Source organism: Oryza sativa, chromosome 2, assembly GCF_034140825.1.
Source record: "Oryza sativa Japonica Group chromosome 2, ASM3414082v1".
NCBI classification, from domain to species: domain Eukaryota; kingdom Viridiplantae; phylum Streptophyta; class Magnoliopsida; order Poales; family Poaceae; genus Oryza; species Oryza sativa.
This window is the reverse complement of record NC_089036.1, coordinates 31,061,971-31,076,331: the sequence shown is the minus strand read 5'-3', so window position 1 is coordinate 31,076,331 and position 14,361 is coordinate 31,061,971. Positions and strand designations below refer to the sequence as shown.

At 48.8% G+C, this 14,361-nt stretch overlaps 3 protein-coding genes and 1 long non-coding RNA gene across 5 annotated transcripts; 2 read left to right on the top strand and 2 right to left on the bottom strand.

Moving 5' to 3' along the window:
* The first annotated feature begins 592 nt into the window (after window positions 1–592).
* On the top strand, window positions 593–1,654 carry LOC4330639 (probable calcium-binding protein CML20). Its single transcript, NM_001417119.1, has one exon. The coding sequence runs from the start codon at window positions 662–664 to the stop codon at window positions 1,184–1,186; it is 525 nt and encodes a 174-aa protein (NP_001404048.1). The 5' UTR covers window positions 593–661; the 3' UTR covers window positions 1,187–1,654.
* Window positions 593–4,482, top strand: LOC4330638 (uncharacterized protein At3g17950). Its single transcript, XM_015769315.3, has 2 exons — window positions 593–3,248; window positions 3,328–4,482. The coding sequence occupies exons 1-2, from the start codon at window positions 3,171–3,173 to the stop codon at window positions 3,820–3,822; spliced, it is 573 nt and encodes a 190-aa protein (XP_015624801.1). The 5' UTR covers window positions 593–3,170; the 3' UTR covers window positions 3,823–4,482.
* On the bottom strand, window positions 4,195–8,008 carry LOC4330637 (endoglucanase 6-like). The gene is made up of 5 exons (NM_001416871.1): window positions 7,559–8,008; window positions 7,058–7,465; window positions 6,718–6,972; window positions 5,141–5,255; window positions 4,195–5,044 (listed from the first exon to the last, which is right to left on the bottom strand). The coding sequence occupies exons 1-5, from the start codon at window positions 7,787–7,789 to the stop codon at window positions 4,527–4,529; spliced, it is 1,527 nt and encodes a 508-aa protein (NP_001403800.1). The 5' UTR covers window positions 7,790–8,008; the 3' UTR covers window positions 4,195–4,526.
* Window positions 8,009–11,346: 3,338 nt separating this feature from the next.
* On the bottom strand, window positions 11,347–14,102 carry LOC9268447 (uncharacterized). Of its 2 annotated transcripts, none has more exons than XR_001543192.3 (3): window positions 13,476–14,102; window positions 12,289–12,395; window positions 11,347–11,651 (listed from the first exon to the last, which is right to left on the bottom strand). It is a non-coding gene; the product is annotated as an uncharacterized lncRNA (long non-coding RNA). The 2 variants fall into 2 exon arrangements; XR_001543193.3 differs by having other exon boundaries at window positions 13,487–14,102.
* Between the last annotated feature and the right edge of the window lie 259 nt (window positions 14,103–14,361).

The window sequence follows — 14,361 nt, the reverse complement described above, 5'->3', positions numbered from 1 at the left end:
ATACGTACCAAATGTAATAATTAACATATTTTGTCAATCTTATAGTCTAGTTATATAATAGCTCGGTATAGATATACTCATACAACTGTTTGTTATGGATATATATACTAAATTATTAATATCTAACCCACGAGTCCGTGATACGGTTGAAATTTATAGACCATATTTTTCTCTTTTATCTTATATCTCCTTCACCTCAACGCAAATTTGATATAGTAATTTCTATCTACTTATGTCACCCACTCTTAGCCAATATCATTCGCTTCAACAATGTTTGTGGTCGATTTACCAGTTTCAAGCTGGCCGTAATCTAGATTTGGTTTGAGGCCCTACCAAAATATTGGTACTAAGTTTTGGCACTACTAAATTTGATAGAGTAGATTTATTATTAGCTATGTAAAAATTAGTCACAATCCAAATACTACCAAAATGATATTTCAAACTTCCAAAATATTAGCATGGCACAGATTGGCACTACCCTTGTCGCCAGCCAAACACACAGCGGCAAGTTTTGTGGGCCCCGTTGAAGACCATCTCTGGTCAAGCGACTCAAGCGCTAAATAAAAGAGGACCAAAACCAACCCCATCGCCCGAGAGCCCCAAACCCCCAAACCTACACACCGATCAAAACGGAAACGCGCGCCGCACCATCTGTCTCGCCATGGGTCTCGTCGTTTCCGCCGCCGCCTCATGTGGTCGCCTCCGCCGCAGCCGCAGCCGCTCGCCGCCCCCGGCTGTCCTGGATCCCTCCCAGTCCCCGTTGTCCTTGGAGCGGGAGGCCGAGCCGGAGCTGATCCGCGTCTTCCGCTGCTTCGACACCGACGGCGACGGCCTCATCTCGGCCGCGGAGATGAGGGAGTTCTACGGGTGCTCGGTGGACGAGGCCGAGGAGATGGTCGCCGCCGCGGACAGGGACGGGGACGGGTTCGTCAGCATCGAGGAGCTCCGCGCGGTGATGGAGGGCGGGGGATTGGACGCGCTGCGCGCCGCGTTCGACGAGTACGACGAGGACGGGAACGGTGTGATCACGGCGGAGGAGCTGCGCCGCGCGCTGCGTAGGCTGAACCTCGACGGGATGGATCTGACGGCTGAGCAGTGCGCGGAGATCGTCGCGGCCGTGGACAGCGACGGCGACGGGGTCATCTCCTTCGACGAGTTCAAGGCCATGATGAGCAAGCAGGCGTGATCCACCCGACCGGCCATCGTCTCGTCACTCGCCGCGCATCGTCGTATGTACCTACTACTACTGAACTTAGCCCCAGTTGTTAATCAGGATTCGCTTTAGGATTTCGCATTCTAATTGCTTCGATCTATTAGCCTCACCCAACTAAGTTTGTGTGGCGTTTTTAGTGGTCAGATTGAAACTAGTTGGGACTTTTTTGGTAGTTCGTGTGGCGTTTTTAGTGGTCAGATCGAAACTACTTGGGACTTTTTTTTGGTGAAAGCATAGTTAATTTGACGAATACTGATATGGATGAGTCCAAATGTATTGGAAAATCTCAATGAAACGAGCGGGTTTTTTTTTTTTTGGCTGAAAGGGCAGTTAGATGAATACTGATATGGTGATATGCCAATGCATGATCCCAAATGCATGGGAAATTTCAATGAAATAGGTATGCAAACTTGAGTATTGCTTTTCGGCTTGATAAATGTTTTTTTGATTCATTCTGCTTGATATATTGATCGTTTCAAGGACCTATCTGGTGCAGAATAACAGAATAACCATACTTGTCAGTTGATTTTTAAAAACTTTTAACTGCTTAGTTGATTTCCTCTCGCTGCTTAAACAGCCACCACATAACGAGGAGTATCTATCTACTCCAAATTACCGCGTTTACGTTTTGTTTGCATGAGCCGAAGTTAAAGGTGAGCAACTAATTTTTGTTTTTACTGCACGACTGTTCCTCTTTTTTTACTACTGCCTATTGACTTTGGGATTCCCACACGGTTATTATATTTTGCACGGCTCCGCGCACCGGAAGGAACGGACGCGTGACGCTCCGCCCATGCGTGCCCGCCCGTGAGAAATCCATCATACGTGAGGCCATTGCAGGTCGACTCCATGTGTGCATCGTGCGCACTGGCACTGCACCGCTGATGATTTGATTCTTCGGGCTGAAAAATACCGATACGTTCCATCCTTGCGTAGCGGTGTAGTGGTGGCATGTATTCCTGTATAGTACCCGCTTGCAGCTCTTTTCTGCTGTACGATCATTCAGTATCCACGTGCTTAGAGCAGCAGGTATAATAGAATACTATTAGCCAACTATAAATATATTTCAGTGAGATAGTAAAAGATGAGAGAGAAAAGCAGTGGACTGCAGTTCTATAACTAGCTGCAGCACGAACTCTAAGATGCAATATGTGTATGACAGGTGAGACCATATATTAACAGTACAGTAAGCAACTATTTGCATAAATTGACTATTAGATTGAGTATAAATGAATTGGAGGTAGTAGTGAGTTATACTATTAAACTTGCTCTTAAACGTTTGGGAATTGGGACCCACGCCCATGTATCAGTTCTTCGGTTCTTCCCTAAGAGCAGGTATAATAGCAGGCTATTAGCCAGCTGTAAACATATTTTAATGAAATAAAGAATGAGAGAGAAGAGCAGCGGGCTACATATCTGTAGCCAGCTGCAGCACGGACTACAAGACGCAATGTATGTATGACAAGTGGGTATATATATTAATAGTATAGTAAGCAACTATTGTATAAATTGCTATTAGATTGGCTATATATGAATTAGAGTTATTAGTGGGCTATACTATTAAACTTGCTCTAATCCAACGAGTCTGATTAGAAGGTGTCTTAATTAATATAATCGGCAGGAGCTCACTGTTTGTTAACAGTTCAGTCAAACACCGCCTTGAAAGTCGCTTATTGTAGGGAACCTACGCTCTTCGCCTGATTGCCTCTACCCCACATTCAGTCAGACTGTCAGAGGCTCAAAGCTCAAGCTGGAGTATTCATTCATTTCCCTTGACCGTTGTTGCCTTGCGCCACTGCGACCCCCGCGTCTGCGGCTCGCAGTCGCAGCCCGCATAGAAAACACCACTACCGCGGCCATATACTTCCCTCGATTCGACGGGAGAAGCAGATAAGTTTTTCTAGAGCACATCACGATCACACTTCACCCATTGAGCCGCCGGCCGGAAGGAGAGGATATGGACGGCGACGCTGGCATGATACCGACCTCGTCCTCCGCCGAGACGTCACCCTCTTCCTCCGATGTCGACACCGAGGTACACAAAGAATCATTAGCCGTGCCATTTCATTTGTTTTGGAGATCTTGATATGGGTGTGGATGTTGCTCTGTTGTAGTCCACGGGGTCGTCGTTCTTTCGGGACCGGAGCACGACGCTGGGGACGCTCATGGGCGTTTCCTTCGACGACGACGAGGAGCAGCAGCAGCAGCAGGGGGAGGCGGCGCGGGACGGAGGGGAGGAGAGTGAGAGGCCCCGCGCCGCCGCGGCAGAGGAGGAGGAGGACGGGCGGCGGTGGCGCAGGAGGTGGAGGCGTAGGCGCTGGCGCGGCGCCGGCGGCAGCTGGTGGCGCCTTTGCAGGGACGACGCCGGCGGCACGACGTCGCTGGGCCACTTCTTGCACATGGAGAGGCAGCTCGCGGGCACCGGGCTGCTCTCCGGCGACGGCGTGGAGGAGAGGAAGTCGTCGACGCCGCTGTTCGACAACGGGAGAGCGCTGCCTGCGCGGGAGGAGAGGGCCAAGTGGCAGCTGCGGAGGTCGGCGCAGGCGACGTCGTCGTCGCTAGTGAGGCTGCCGGTGCTGCTCACCGCCATCTGCAGCGGCGGAGCCTGATTTGTCATTACACTTGTTCTGCTTTTAAGTTTGAGTAAATGAACTTACGATAGCAAGCAAGCATTACTGATGAACAATGATTTCCTGCGTATTCGTGATTGAAATTACTACCAAGAATTTGGAAATTTGCACCTGATGTAGTTGAAAATAGGCATGACGATTGAGAGAGATCGAGACCCACCGACCACACCGTTCTAGTGATGCCCGCCAGGTGCCAGCACAAGTACGCAGCGGAGAGATTCACGGATTTCACCCGTGAACAGAAGCTCGACATGTGATCCCCGCCTCTGCTGCCTTTGCTGGTCCATTGGATTGTCACTAGTCGCCTGAGTCAGCGTCTGACAGGGTGAATTCAGTACACAGGGTGCAGCATTTGTTCAGAGGAAACGTCGGTGGTGCACTTTATATATAATCCACTCGCTGAACCATAGCAGTACAAGTGTAACTATGTCTACAGTACTGTTACAACATTGCTAGTAGGAGTAGCAGCCTAATAAAGCCTATGCATTCCTCCTGGCCGATATTTTTCGCATGAAAGGAGGTGGCTGCAGTTAACTATACTTTGTTGGGGTTTTGTAGAGGAAGTTAACTATATTTGGTTACACAAGTAGTATCAATCAACCAGGCAATAATCACCCGATTCGGCCCTGACAAAACAAACAATAGCCCAGGCCCGTATAGCTGATATACTTTGGCGGGTTGTTCTAGTCGTCGGCCCACTCGGCTGGGTTTGGGTGGGCGGAGAAGTAGGCGAGGAGGCCCATGAGCGGCGCGTTGATGTACGTGGTGGGCTCCGACTGCTGGAACACGGCGCGCGCGTCGGGGAACGCGTCCGTGGCGTCGCTGGGCCCGCCCACGACGGCGCCCACCAGCAGGTTGGGGTTGGGCGCCGCGCTGGCGTAGTAGGCGGCGCCGCCCTTGCACCCGATCCGCGCCGGGTGCGCGGCGACGGACGGGAGGGAGCTCCCGCGGTGGTGGATCCGCCGCGGGAACCTGGCGCCGTAGCCCACCATGTACGACATCCGCAGCGGGTTGTCGCCGAGGATGTAGTCCACCTGGCGCTTGGCCACGCGGCGGAGCTGCGTCGGCGACGCCGAGCCGCCCGCGCCGCACGACACCCGCGCGCCGGCGTGGCTCAGGTAGTTGGAGTAGGCGAGCAGCAGGAACGACAGCGATGTCACGTGCTGCATGTTGCTGCCCCCAACCTTGAACAGCAGCCCACCTGCATTGCAATGCCAACACAACAAATTTAAGAGCTGCGGTTCTAGCTGAGAAAAGAGAGAGAGAGAGAGAGATGGTGATAGAGAGATTGATTAACCTGGGGAGTACTGGATCTGGGGGTGATTAGAGATGCCCGGGAGGAGGCTGCACATGAAGTTGTCGGCGTTGACACGGAACGACTGGAAGTACTCGTCCTTCCCCATCAGAACCTCCTGGAGTAACGCAAGATTAATTAACGTAAGCAGTACAGTAATACTCCTACTGGTAGTACAGTTGTTTGTAGTACTGGCCCCTAGAAGGCTAGAACTCAGGGTGTTTTGGACATTGCACGAGAGAATCGATCGACCCGTGACCGTGAGCACTGAAAAGCGTTCTTCCCTGCTACTTCTACAGTAGACTGCAGCACGGGCAGCAACCGGAGCACAAGGACCTAGGAGGCTATCATAGGAGGAGTGCAGTGCAACGGACAAGCATGCTCATACAGTAGTCGTACACTACTACTCTACTAGTACTCCCTCCGTTCCAAAATATAATAGCAGTATACTAGCTCAGTTCCTACTATTAATTCATCTTAAAGCCAATATATATAATAGATTAGCTATAAGATTGGTTATATTTTTCTTATCTTCTCTCTATCTCTCACTTATGCATTTAATGTATTTGTCTTGGATCTTGTGATAAGCTAGCTCTTGCATGAGAGCCCACAACTTTGATTTTTCAGTATCTCTCTTATCCACCTAAGCTTATAGTAGGCTTATAGCTCACTATTATACTTGTTCTAAGGCATAACCACCCTTAACCCAAATACCAAAAAATAATTATTATCATATTGTAGTATGGATCATCCTAATAAATACATTGCATGCATCCATTAGGGCACCCACAATGGTTATCTATAAGCTCTCTACAAGAGATTCATGTCAGCATATTTTCCTACTTGGAAGATATTAAATGAATAGAGAGAGCAAAGCTATCTACTAACTTAGAGATAATCTATAGAGAAAAACGAGGCAATGCATGAGAGAGGTATAGATACCCATGTAGACATACTATTGAGGTGGTTTACTATTAATCTAGTCTATTGCTGAGATGAACATGTTTTATAGAGAGCACTTTACTTTACCATTGCGGGTGCTCTTAAAATTAGAGAACATGAGAGAGGATTAAAAAATAATTAATAGAGAATAAGTCATAGTTAATTACTTACATACATGTATACTTTATATTATGGAACGGAGGGAGTATGATGGATTAGGCTGCTAGTCAAAGTACGCTATTACTAGCAGTATAGTATTACGGAGTACGTACTCTACGTGATACTATCAGTTCTCCTGTCACGGCCGTCAGGGTGTACTGGCTTACTTTGACTCTTTGAGTATTCAAAGACAAGCATCAGAAGTTCAGAACAAACCTGATTGAGCCCACATGTAAAGCTAAAAGGGTTAAAACTTAAAAGGTTCAATTCCGTACGCAGTCAGTTATGCAGTCATTAGTAGATCTTTATTATTAACAGTAAAAAGAGGTTTCAAGAGTACTACCGGATAACTTGCGGTTTGGGCAACTCTTTGTGAAAGACGAAGGCATAATGAAGCTGCCAAAAATGACGAGGCTTCTTTGAAAAGCGCGTCAGCATCGGCACACAGTAGTAAAATCATGGAGGAATGGTGCATTTACCTTGGAGATGAGGACGTTGATGCCGGCGTGCTTGTTGTCCCAGCCGAACTCGTTGATGGACTCGCTGGCGCCGAGCACCACCTCGTTCTTCTTGATGTACTCGCGGTACTCGCGGCGGCGCGACGCCTTGTGCAGCCACGCCGCGCCCCAGAGCAGCTCGTCCTTGTACCCGGAGAAGTCGCAGTAGCAGGGGCACACCGCGTCGTGGAGGCTGCTGCTGTAGGGGCCCCGGTACTTGTCCGCGAACTCGAACACCTAGGAGTACACGAAGCAGATAACGTGGACATGAGGAAACAATCGAAATCAATGCTGCCGCGGTGGCGCGCACTGGTGTACTTACGGCGATGGCGCGGTCGAGGAGGCGCTTGGAGTAGGCGGGGTCGGCGTCGCGGAAGACGATGGAGCCGGCGGCGAGGGCGGCGGCGGTCTCGGCGGCGACGTCGGAGCCGGGGTGGGAGGGGTCGACCTTGTAGACGGTGCGGGGCGTGTCCATGTCCTCGGGGCGCTCCCAGCACGAGTGGTCGCGGAAGGCGTCGCCGACCTGCACGTACACGGTGTTGGGCTTCGCCGTCGCCTTCATCAGGTAGTCCGTCGCCCACCGCACCGCCTTCCTCGCCTCCTCCTTGTGCGGCCCGAAGCTCCGCCCGAAGTCGATCAGCCCCCACGACATCAGCGTCGCCGTGAACGCCATCGGGAACCCGAACTTCACGTTGTCGCCGGCGTCGTAGTACCCTCCGGTCAAGTCCACCTACACGCGGCCACAGCAGGTTACTCACAAATCACAATGCTGCTTCACCAGTAGTACATTCTTAACGCCAAGTTATAGGACGAGAATACGTACGCTGGCGGCGGCGCCGTCGTGGAGGCCGGAGTCGCGGCGCCAGCGGAGACGCTGGTCGGGAGGAAGCCTGCCGGAGCGCTGTCCCTCAAAGAACAGTATGCTCTTATGGAGCGCGTCGCCGTAATCATGCTGCCCGGCCACCACCACCACCGCAGCCGGCGAGAGCAGCAGCACCAGCACAGCCGCAGCAACCACCGCCACCGCCTCGACTCTCAACGACGCCGCCAGCATTGCCGATGGAAGAAATGAACCCAACGCAATGGCAAATCGGCAATGCACACCACAAACTGCTTTCTGTTGCCCGCGAAGAACTTTCGAAATGTGCGATACACTTCGGTCGACGCTTCGCGGCGGCCGGGTGATCGAGCGAGCGTGCGAGTGACTGAACGAGGCGTGGTGGTTTTTTTTTTTGCTGCTCTTGCTCTGCTACCGCACGGTGTTGCACAGAGTGATCGGCTTGGCAACGAGGCGGGGTTTAATAATGCCAGGGAGGCGAGTGAGGTGGATGCCAGTGAGCCGGAGCCGAACGGGTCGGCGGATAAATACTGCACGTGACGGCCGCAGACATGTTCGGACGGAATGACGGGTGGGACCGTTGGACCATGGGGAGAAAAAACAGCCTAGGATGCTGGGGCAAGGGCCAGTGAGGCGCCGACGCGTGGATGCGGCGAACGTTGCGGCGGAGGAGGCGTACTGTGCTGTGAAAGGTTGGTTGGTTAGTTTGGTTCGTTTCGGCCGTTGGACCTCTGGAAAGACTGCAGCTGGAGTATAATGGTGCGGTTTAGGGGGTTTAGCCCCTCTCTCCCAAACACCCCCTTAGTACCTGGGAATGTATTTTACTCCTACGAAGTCTGACCTTTTGGAAACCTTGGATTGTTCTATCCGAAGTTGTAATTGCCAGATTTGGGCGTACGGGCAGCCAGTGATCACTGATCAGTAGTATACTCCAGCAAACAGGCTCTTTGAAACGAGTAGTACTACAAGCGACAGCTAGAGTTTCGACTTTTACATTTCATTCCATTAGTTATACAGCTCTGCGTGGTGTGTTGTTTTTCAATGCCGGGTCATTGCTCCTCCCCGTGATCAATCGTGTTTTCACTTTTCACCTTGCTCGTCCTTCAGTATTTTTACCCACTGAGATAAAATCTGCTCAGCGTCTCCGTTGAAAGTTTGTTACTCTAATGCCACTATTTTTTTGTTCTACGCTAATGCCGCTATTTCTGCCCATAATCTGGAACATGCATACTGTCCTTATAACAAGCGTAGTTCTAGGCTTTAATCGCGTGCCAAACATCCATAAGCACAGTAGACCTTTAGATCGATCCGTGCATTGCAATCTACGACACCATCAATCACGGCAGAGACAGAGGAGCTGACGACCCGGTCCCACGGCATTTCGGCCATCGCCGTCATGAGATCCGGCGGTTTTTGTTAAATGTGACCGTTGGGCCGGGGCATGCAAAGGGCACCGTAGCATGGATCCCCCGGCACAGTGAGAGTGCAGTTACTAGGTTGCTGAGGCGAAGGACGGAGAGCCGTTAAAGCAGACCTGGAGAAGAAGATGACGAAGGAAGGAGAATGCCTGCCGGCCTGCCCTTGCAAAACCCGTTTTCTTGGAATTTTGCAGGCATTGACGGACGGGCGATGGCAAGTGTCCGCGTATATCTGACCGGCTGATCGATCGATCCAACGGCTAGAGAAGTAAAGAGACGAGTTCCCGTCCACTTCGCGTCCAGCCAGTTCGGTGAGGCTACCGCCACTTGGCTTGCACGCTCTGATGCAGCTTGGCTAGCTAAAGCTAGGCAAGGTTCTTGCCGGGAAAAGACGGAAAGATCGTCGCTGCACGCTTCGACGCTTTTGACGGACACAGCGCGCGGCGGTGGAGCGGTGGGGGAGCCTGGCAGCCTGCGGCTCGCGCAGTGATATCACTAGTGGCAACGGCAGTTTTGGTGCGTGCGTTTAAGAACGTCCGAGACAGCTCGTGAGTCGTGACCGAGTCTATAAGATTGGAAAGTTGCCCGTACTTTCTAGTAGGTGAAATGGCATGTTGAGTGCCAACCAACGGCCGGAACTGTATGTTCTCGAGTTGCTTTTGGCCATGCCGAGACCATTCGTACGTGTTTCACGGAAAACACCACAATACGCAAATGGCTCAAGAAAGATTACCATGCTGCACATTATCGCTGGACCATGTACTCAGGGCTTTCACAATGCGAGTAGGTATCATTCTGCACCAACAAGCCACGCCAAAGATTCTATGCCACGTCTGCGGATCCTAGTCTGAGCACACGTTCCTCGTTAGAATGTGTCAGGATTCGTCAGGTCTGACCCATAGTTCACATCCCGCACCGCAAGGGGAAGGGAGAGGGAGGCCGGAGAGAGAGCTTGTCTTGGTGGCTGGTGAGGGAGCTCGTCTCGACGGCTTGGGAGGGAGCCTGTCGTCCCTCGAACTGCACCACCGCGTCAAGGAGCTCGCCATTGTCCACCTCTCTATGCTACCCGAGATTGATCTGCCACACCGCTCAGTCTCGATCCACCGTTAGTGCTCGATTAGCACTATTGGAGATTGCTTCGCCCCACCCGAGCTCAATTCACACTGCCGAAGAACGATTCGCGCCGTCTAAACTCAATTTGGTAACAATGAACATGGATCCATGCACGGAGGAGGAAGGGAAGACTTGGCGGCAAGAGAAAAGAAGGGAAGGCACAACGGCCGGAGATGGAGGAGGGGATGCACGGTGGTCGGAGATGGAGGAGGGGAGGAGCGCGACCAGCGAAGAGGATCACAGCAACAGCGATGCACAAGAGGGAGGCGGATAGGGGAACGTACGAGAGGGAGATGGAGAGGAAAATAGAAATATCTAGTTGATCTCCATTGTGAACTGAGTTTCTTAGTAGTAGCGTCATCCCACATGGCACACCTTTTAGGCACAAGGTCCCTCTTACCACATGGCACACCTTTTAGGCACAAGGTCCCTCTTACGAGGAGCTTGTATTGCTCTTGCCCTCGTGGAACGACCAGTCTTGTTAAGATGCTTAGGTGCAACATTCTCTGCATATTGAGAACGGCACCTAGCTCGGCTGGCAGGGAGCTGCCAGGAGCAACGTGCTGGCCTAGGTTCGAATCCCTTCGAACGCAGGTTTTCTCACCAATTTCTTCTCTATCAATATTGAATGCTAAATTCCTTCTTAGTATTCCAAATTTTTTCCTTCAAAAAAAAAAACATTCTCTGCATGTTAGAAATACAGCAAGGTTAAAGGCCAAATAAAGCACATTGCAAGGAGATTGGCCACAGAGCCATGTGTGCATATTAGAAACTAGTCAGTGGCCCCGCGCGTTGCTGCGGGTAATGCTTGTAACCACATTAGTTATTTGAACTATACAAAAATAAATTTGAAATTACAAAGAGACATTGCAACGGAGTAAGATATATCTATGCACATATTAGAATAATATAGCATATACTGATAGGTAAAAGAAAACTTAAATGTTTTGTGGACTTGGAAAGCTCCACACATATACTCCCTCCGTCCCATAATATAAGAGATTTTGAGTTTTTGCTTGTAACGTTTGACCACTCGTCTTATTCAAAATTTTTTGAAATTATTAATTATTTTATTTGTGACTTACTTTATTATCTATAGTACTTTAAGCACAACTTTTTATTTTTTATATTTGCAAAAAAAATTTGAATAAGACGAGTGGTCAAACGTTACAAGCAAAAACTGAAAATCCCTTATATTGTGACACGGAGGGAGTAGTTGTGAAGCACAAGACACAGTTGATGTATATAGATTCTACGTTGTATATACATGTTGTGATGTCACCTTGTCAACATATGTCCATACTGGCAATTCGTTGATAAGTAGTAATCAACATAGATCCATATTGCAAAGCTATTTGAATATATTGCTAGCACCAAGATAAGGATATAAAGTAGATTGGATTGACAGGGCAGTTTAAATAAATAGATTACATGTGTGTAATAAAATATGGATAGTGATCCCACCATGTAAGGTGCAGCTCAACCTAACTGTTCATAATGGGATAACCTAATATGTTGTCTCGTTCTTTTGCCTTGAAGCAATATTCCTGCATAGTGCATGTCAAGAATGAACAATTATAATTGCACCGTCACAGATGCTCTAAAAAATACAGTAGATATTCAAAAAAATACAGGTAATGTGAGTAATATGGTACATGAAGATCACCGCTCATGAGGGGCTAAGCGCATATAGAGCAAGCAAAGATAGCATTTTATTTTGAGATCTAGAACTCCCTCCCCAGCATTTGCATTGAAATCAAGTTTCATTTCATTTTTAACAGAACAAACTTAAGCTGACATATGAAAGACTGAAAATTGATCTCCATTTGCATCTTGAAATTAACATTCAATCTTCCTAATCAAAGTAACAAAAGGTACATTTTCCCTACAGTTCATATCTCTGTTGACTTCAGCCTTCATCCCCATTTAGTGAACTGGAAGCTAAGGTGTGAATGACAAAATGAAATATAATTGTAGTTCCTATTGATCTGTAGCTGGTGAAAAAAAAGCACTGTCAAAACATAAAACATTTTTGTACTCAAAGCAAGCATTGGACCTGCTACAATTGAACTTCAAACATTGGTCAATGCTGGGACAGTATTATCTATCATGTACATACAACCGATAAATTTGGAAAATAAGTGCAAAAGAAAGTATATAAAAGGGAAGTTATATGGCCCAAACCTTGTAGATTATTCCCTAATGGTGTGTTGTATGCCTGTTTAAAAGCATTCTACAGATCATGGTTGGTGCAGGCAAACATGATTCCAGCTTGATTTATGGCAGTAAAACTGAATAATGAATGGTTCAGGAAAAGAGAATGATAAGTCAGACAAAAAAAGCAATTACTATATAATATATATATGCCGTGATTAATCAGCAGCAGACCATGTAAAGTAGACACCATAAAAATTCTTAAAGCTAGGAAGTACCACAACTTGACAAATATATTGAATTGGATGGTTGATTTTTGTTTAGCAGGACATGAAGGGAATAGCCATAGACAGGTTGTAAATTCCCAAACTTTTCATTAGTAACCATGTTTGGTTATCTCGGGAATATTTTTCAATGTGTATATGCAATACCATACCTTAACATGTTATAATAAAGTTATCAGGTCAAAGCAGAGATTCTATCCAGAAAAAGGGAAGTGTTCTCAATTTTCCATCAGTGATAAGTACAAAAGTCAAAGTGTCCTCTGAATACCGGTAATTAAATTATTAGCTATTTAATTTTGTTTGAAGGGATCGTGTACTGCAGAAAGCTGAACTCAAGGTTGAAAATGGATAGATTTAGAAACATTACCAAATAGTATAACTTTTAAGACATATACTTCTACAGAAATAGCTTACAGCACAAAGATGTCATCATCTGCTCGCAGAGATGCTCTATTGCTAGGAATAAATGCTGCAGTAATTGTATGGTTTTCAGGTTGGATGCTACATGCAGAATATGTAATTAACCATGACATATTGCCATAAAAGATTGTGAATGCACCTAAATGCAATCTGAGAATACAATTTGAGCATTCAGAAAGGCAAAGTCCTAAACTCCCAATCTACTGATTAAAGAAGTAAGCACTATAGGCTAGGTAAAACACTTCCCATTTTACGCACTAATTTTTCCTGTCATTGGGGCACACGATATAATAATCTTGCCGTGTAAATAAGCAAACATATGTTGTAACCACATATTCATGACTATGGAATGGCCCACAAAAAATGCATATTCACTAATCACAAATCGGCAATGACATTATGATAGTAGTCTAATAGACAATCACAAATCGACAATCAAAAATAACAAATTGATAGCACAGAGCAAGTTTCAATTAAAAATCAGTATAGAGCATATTAGGTAAAGGAGCAGACCTGTAAAGTACCTGCAGGGGAAGGCCGGAATCGAAGGGCGAAGGCCGAAGGTGGCACCGGCGCACTGCTACTGCCTGCTGTGCTACACGCCACGACCTCCCTGGCTCCCGGTATCGGCGGCCGGTGGCTGGCTAGGCGGTAGCGGCGCGACGGATAGCGGGAGTTGGAGCAGAGATTTATGCGGGCGAGGAGAGGCAGAGTGGGAGCGGAGACGGCTGCGACCGGCGAGGCACAACGACACGCGAGGAGAGGCGGAGTTGCCGCCTCGTCCGAGTGGCGGACAGGCGGAGTCGCGGAGAGCCGGACTGCCGCCGGCCGCCCGGCCAGAGAGCGGAGAGAGTTGGCCACCGTCGCTGGCTCCCCGCGAGGCGCTGAGGCGATGCGAGGAACGGCGTCCCGCGTCCGTGACGGCGCGGCGTGCACCCACGGGCGCCGGGTGTTGGTGGAGGCGTGGCGCCGCCACCGCTTCCTCAGTAGGACAAGCAGTGGCGTGGTAGAGGTCGTCGGGGAGCAAGGTCAAGGTGGCATGGTGGAGAGGGGAAAGGCGAGCACAGTGGAGCGGCGATGGCAGATACGCGAAGGAACTCGCAGGAGCAGATACGGAGAATCGTCCCAAGCCGCGGCGGCGGCGTCGATGCGTACACTCGTGGGAATACCTAGAAGCTGGTGGAACGCAATGGAAAAAACAAACGGCTGGATGGAGGCTGACAATGGATCGAGCGGCTCCTATCGTCATGCGACAGTAAAACAGTAGCACACAGTGATGGACGATTGTGGTTGGCACGGCAAAAGCTATAGATTTTATATGATACAGCAAGGTTAATGGCTAATAAATAAAGCACATTGCAAGGAGATTGGCCACAGAGCCATGGGGTGCACATTGCTG

Bases quoted from the DNA above. Each gene is read 5' to 3' on its own strand.
- LOC4330638 (XM_015769315.3), top strand. From the start codon at position 3,171: ATGGACGGCGACGCTGGCATGATACCGACCTCGTCCTCCGCCGAGACG. The intron at 3,249-3,327 runs GTACACAAAGAA...GCTCTGTTGTAG, and splicing joins CCTCCGATGTCGACACCGAG to TCCACGGGGTCGTCGTTCTT.
- LOC4330637 (NM_001416871.1), bottom strand. From the start codon at position 7,789: ATGCTGGCGGCGTCGTTGAGAGTCGAGGCGGTGGCGGTGGTTGCTGCG. The intron at 5,256-6,717 runs GTAAATGCACCA...GCGTTACTCCAG, and splicing joins TCAACGTCCTCATCTCCAAG to GAGGTTCTGATGGGGAAGGA. The intron at 5,045-5,140 runs GTTAATCAATCT...ATTGCAATGCAG, and splicing joins CCAGATCCAGTACTCCCCAG to GTGGGCTGCTGTTCAAGGTT.
- LOC4330639 (NM_001417119.1), top strand. From the start codon at position 662: ATGGGTCTCGTCGTTTCCGCCGCCGCCTCATGTGGTCGCCTCCGCCGC.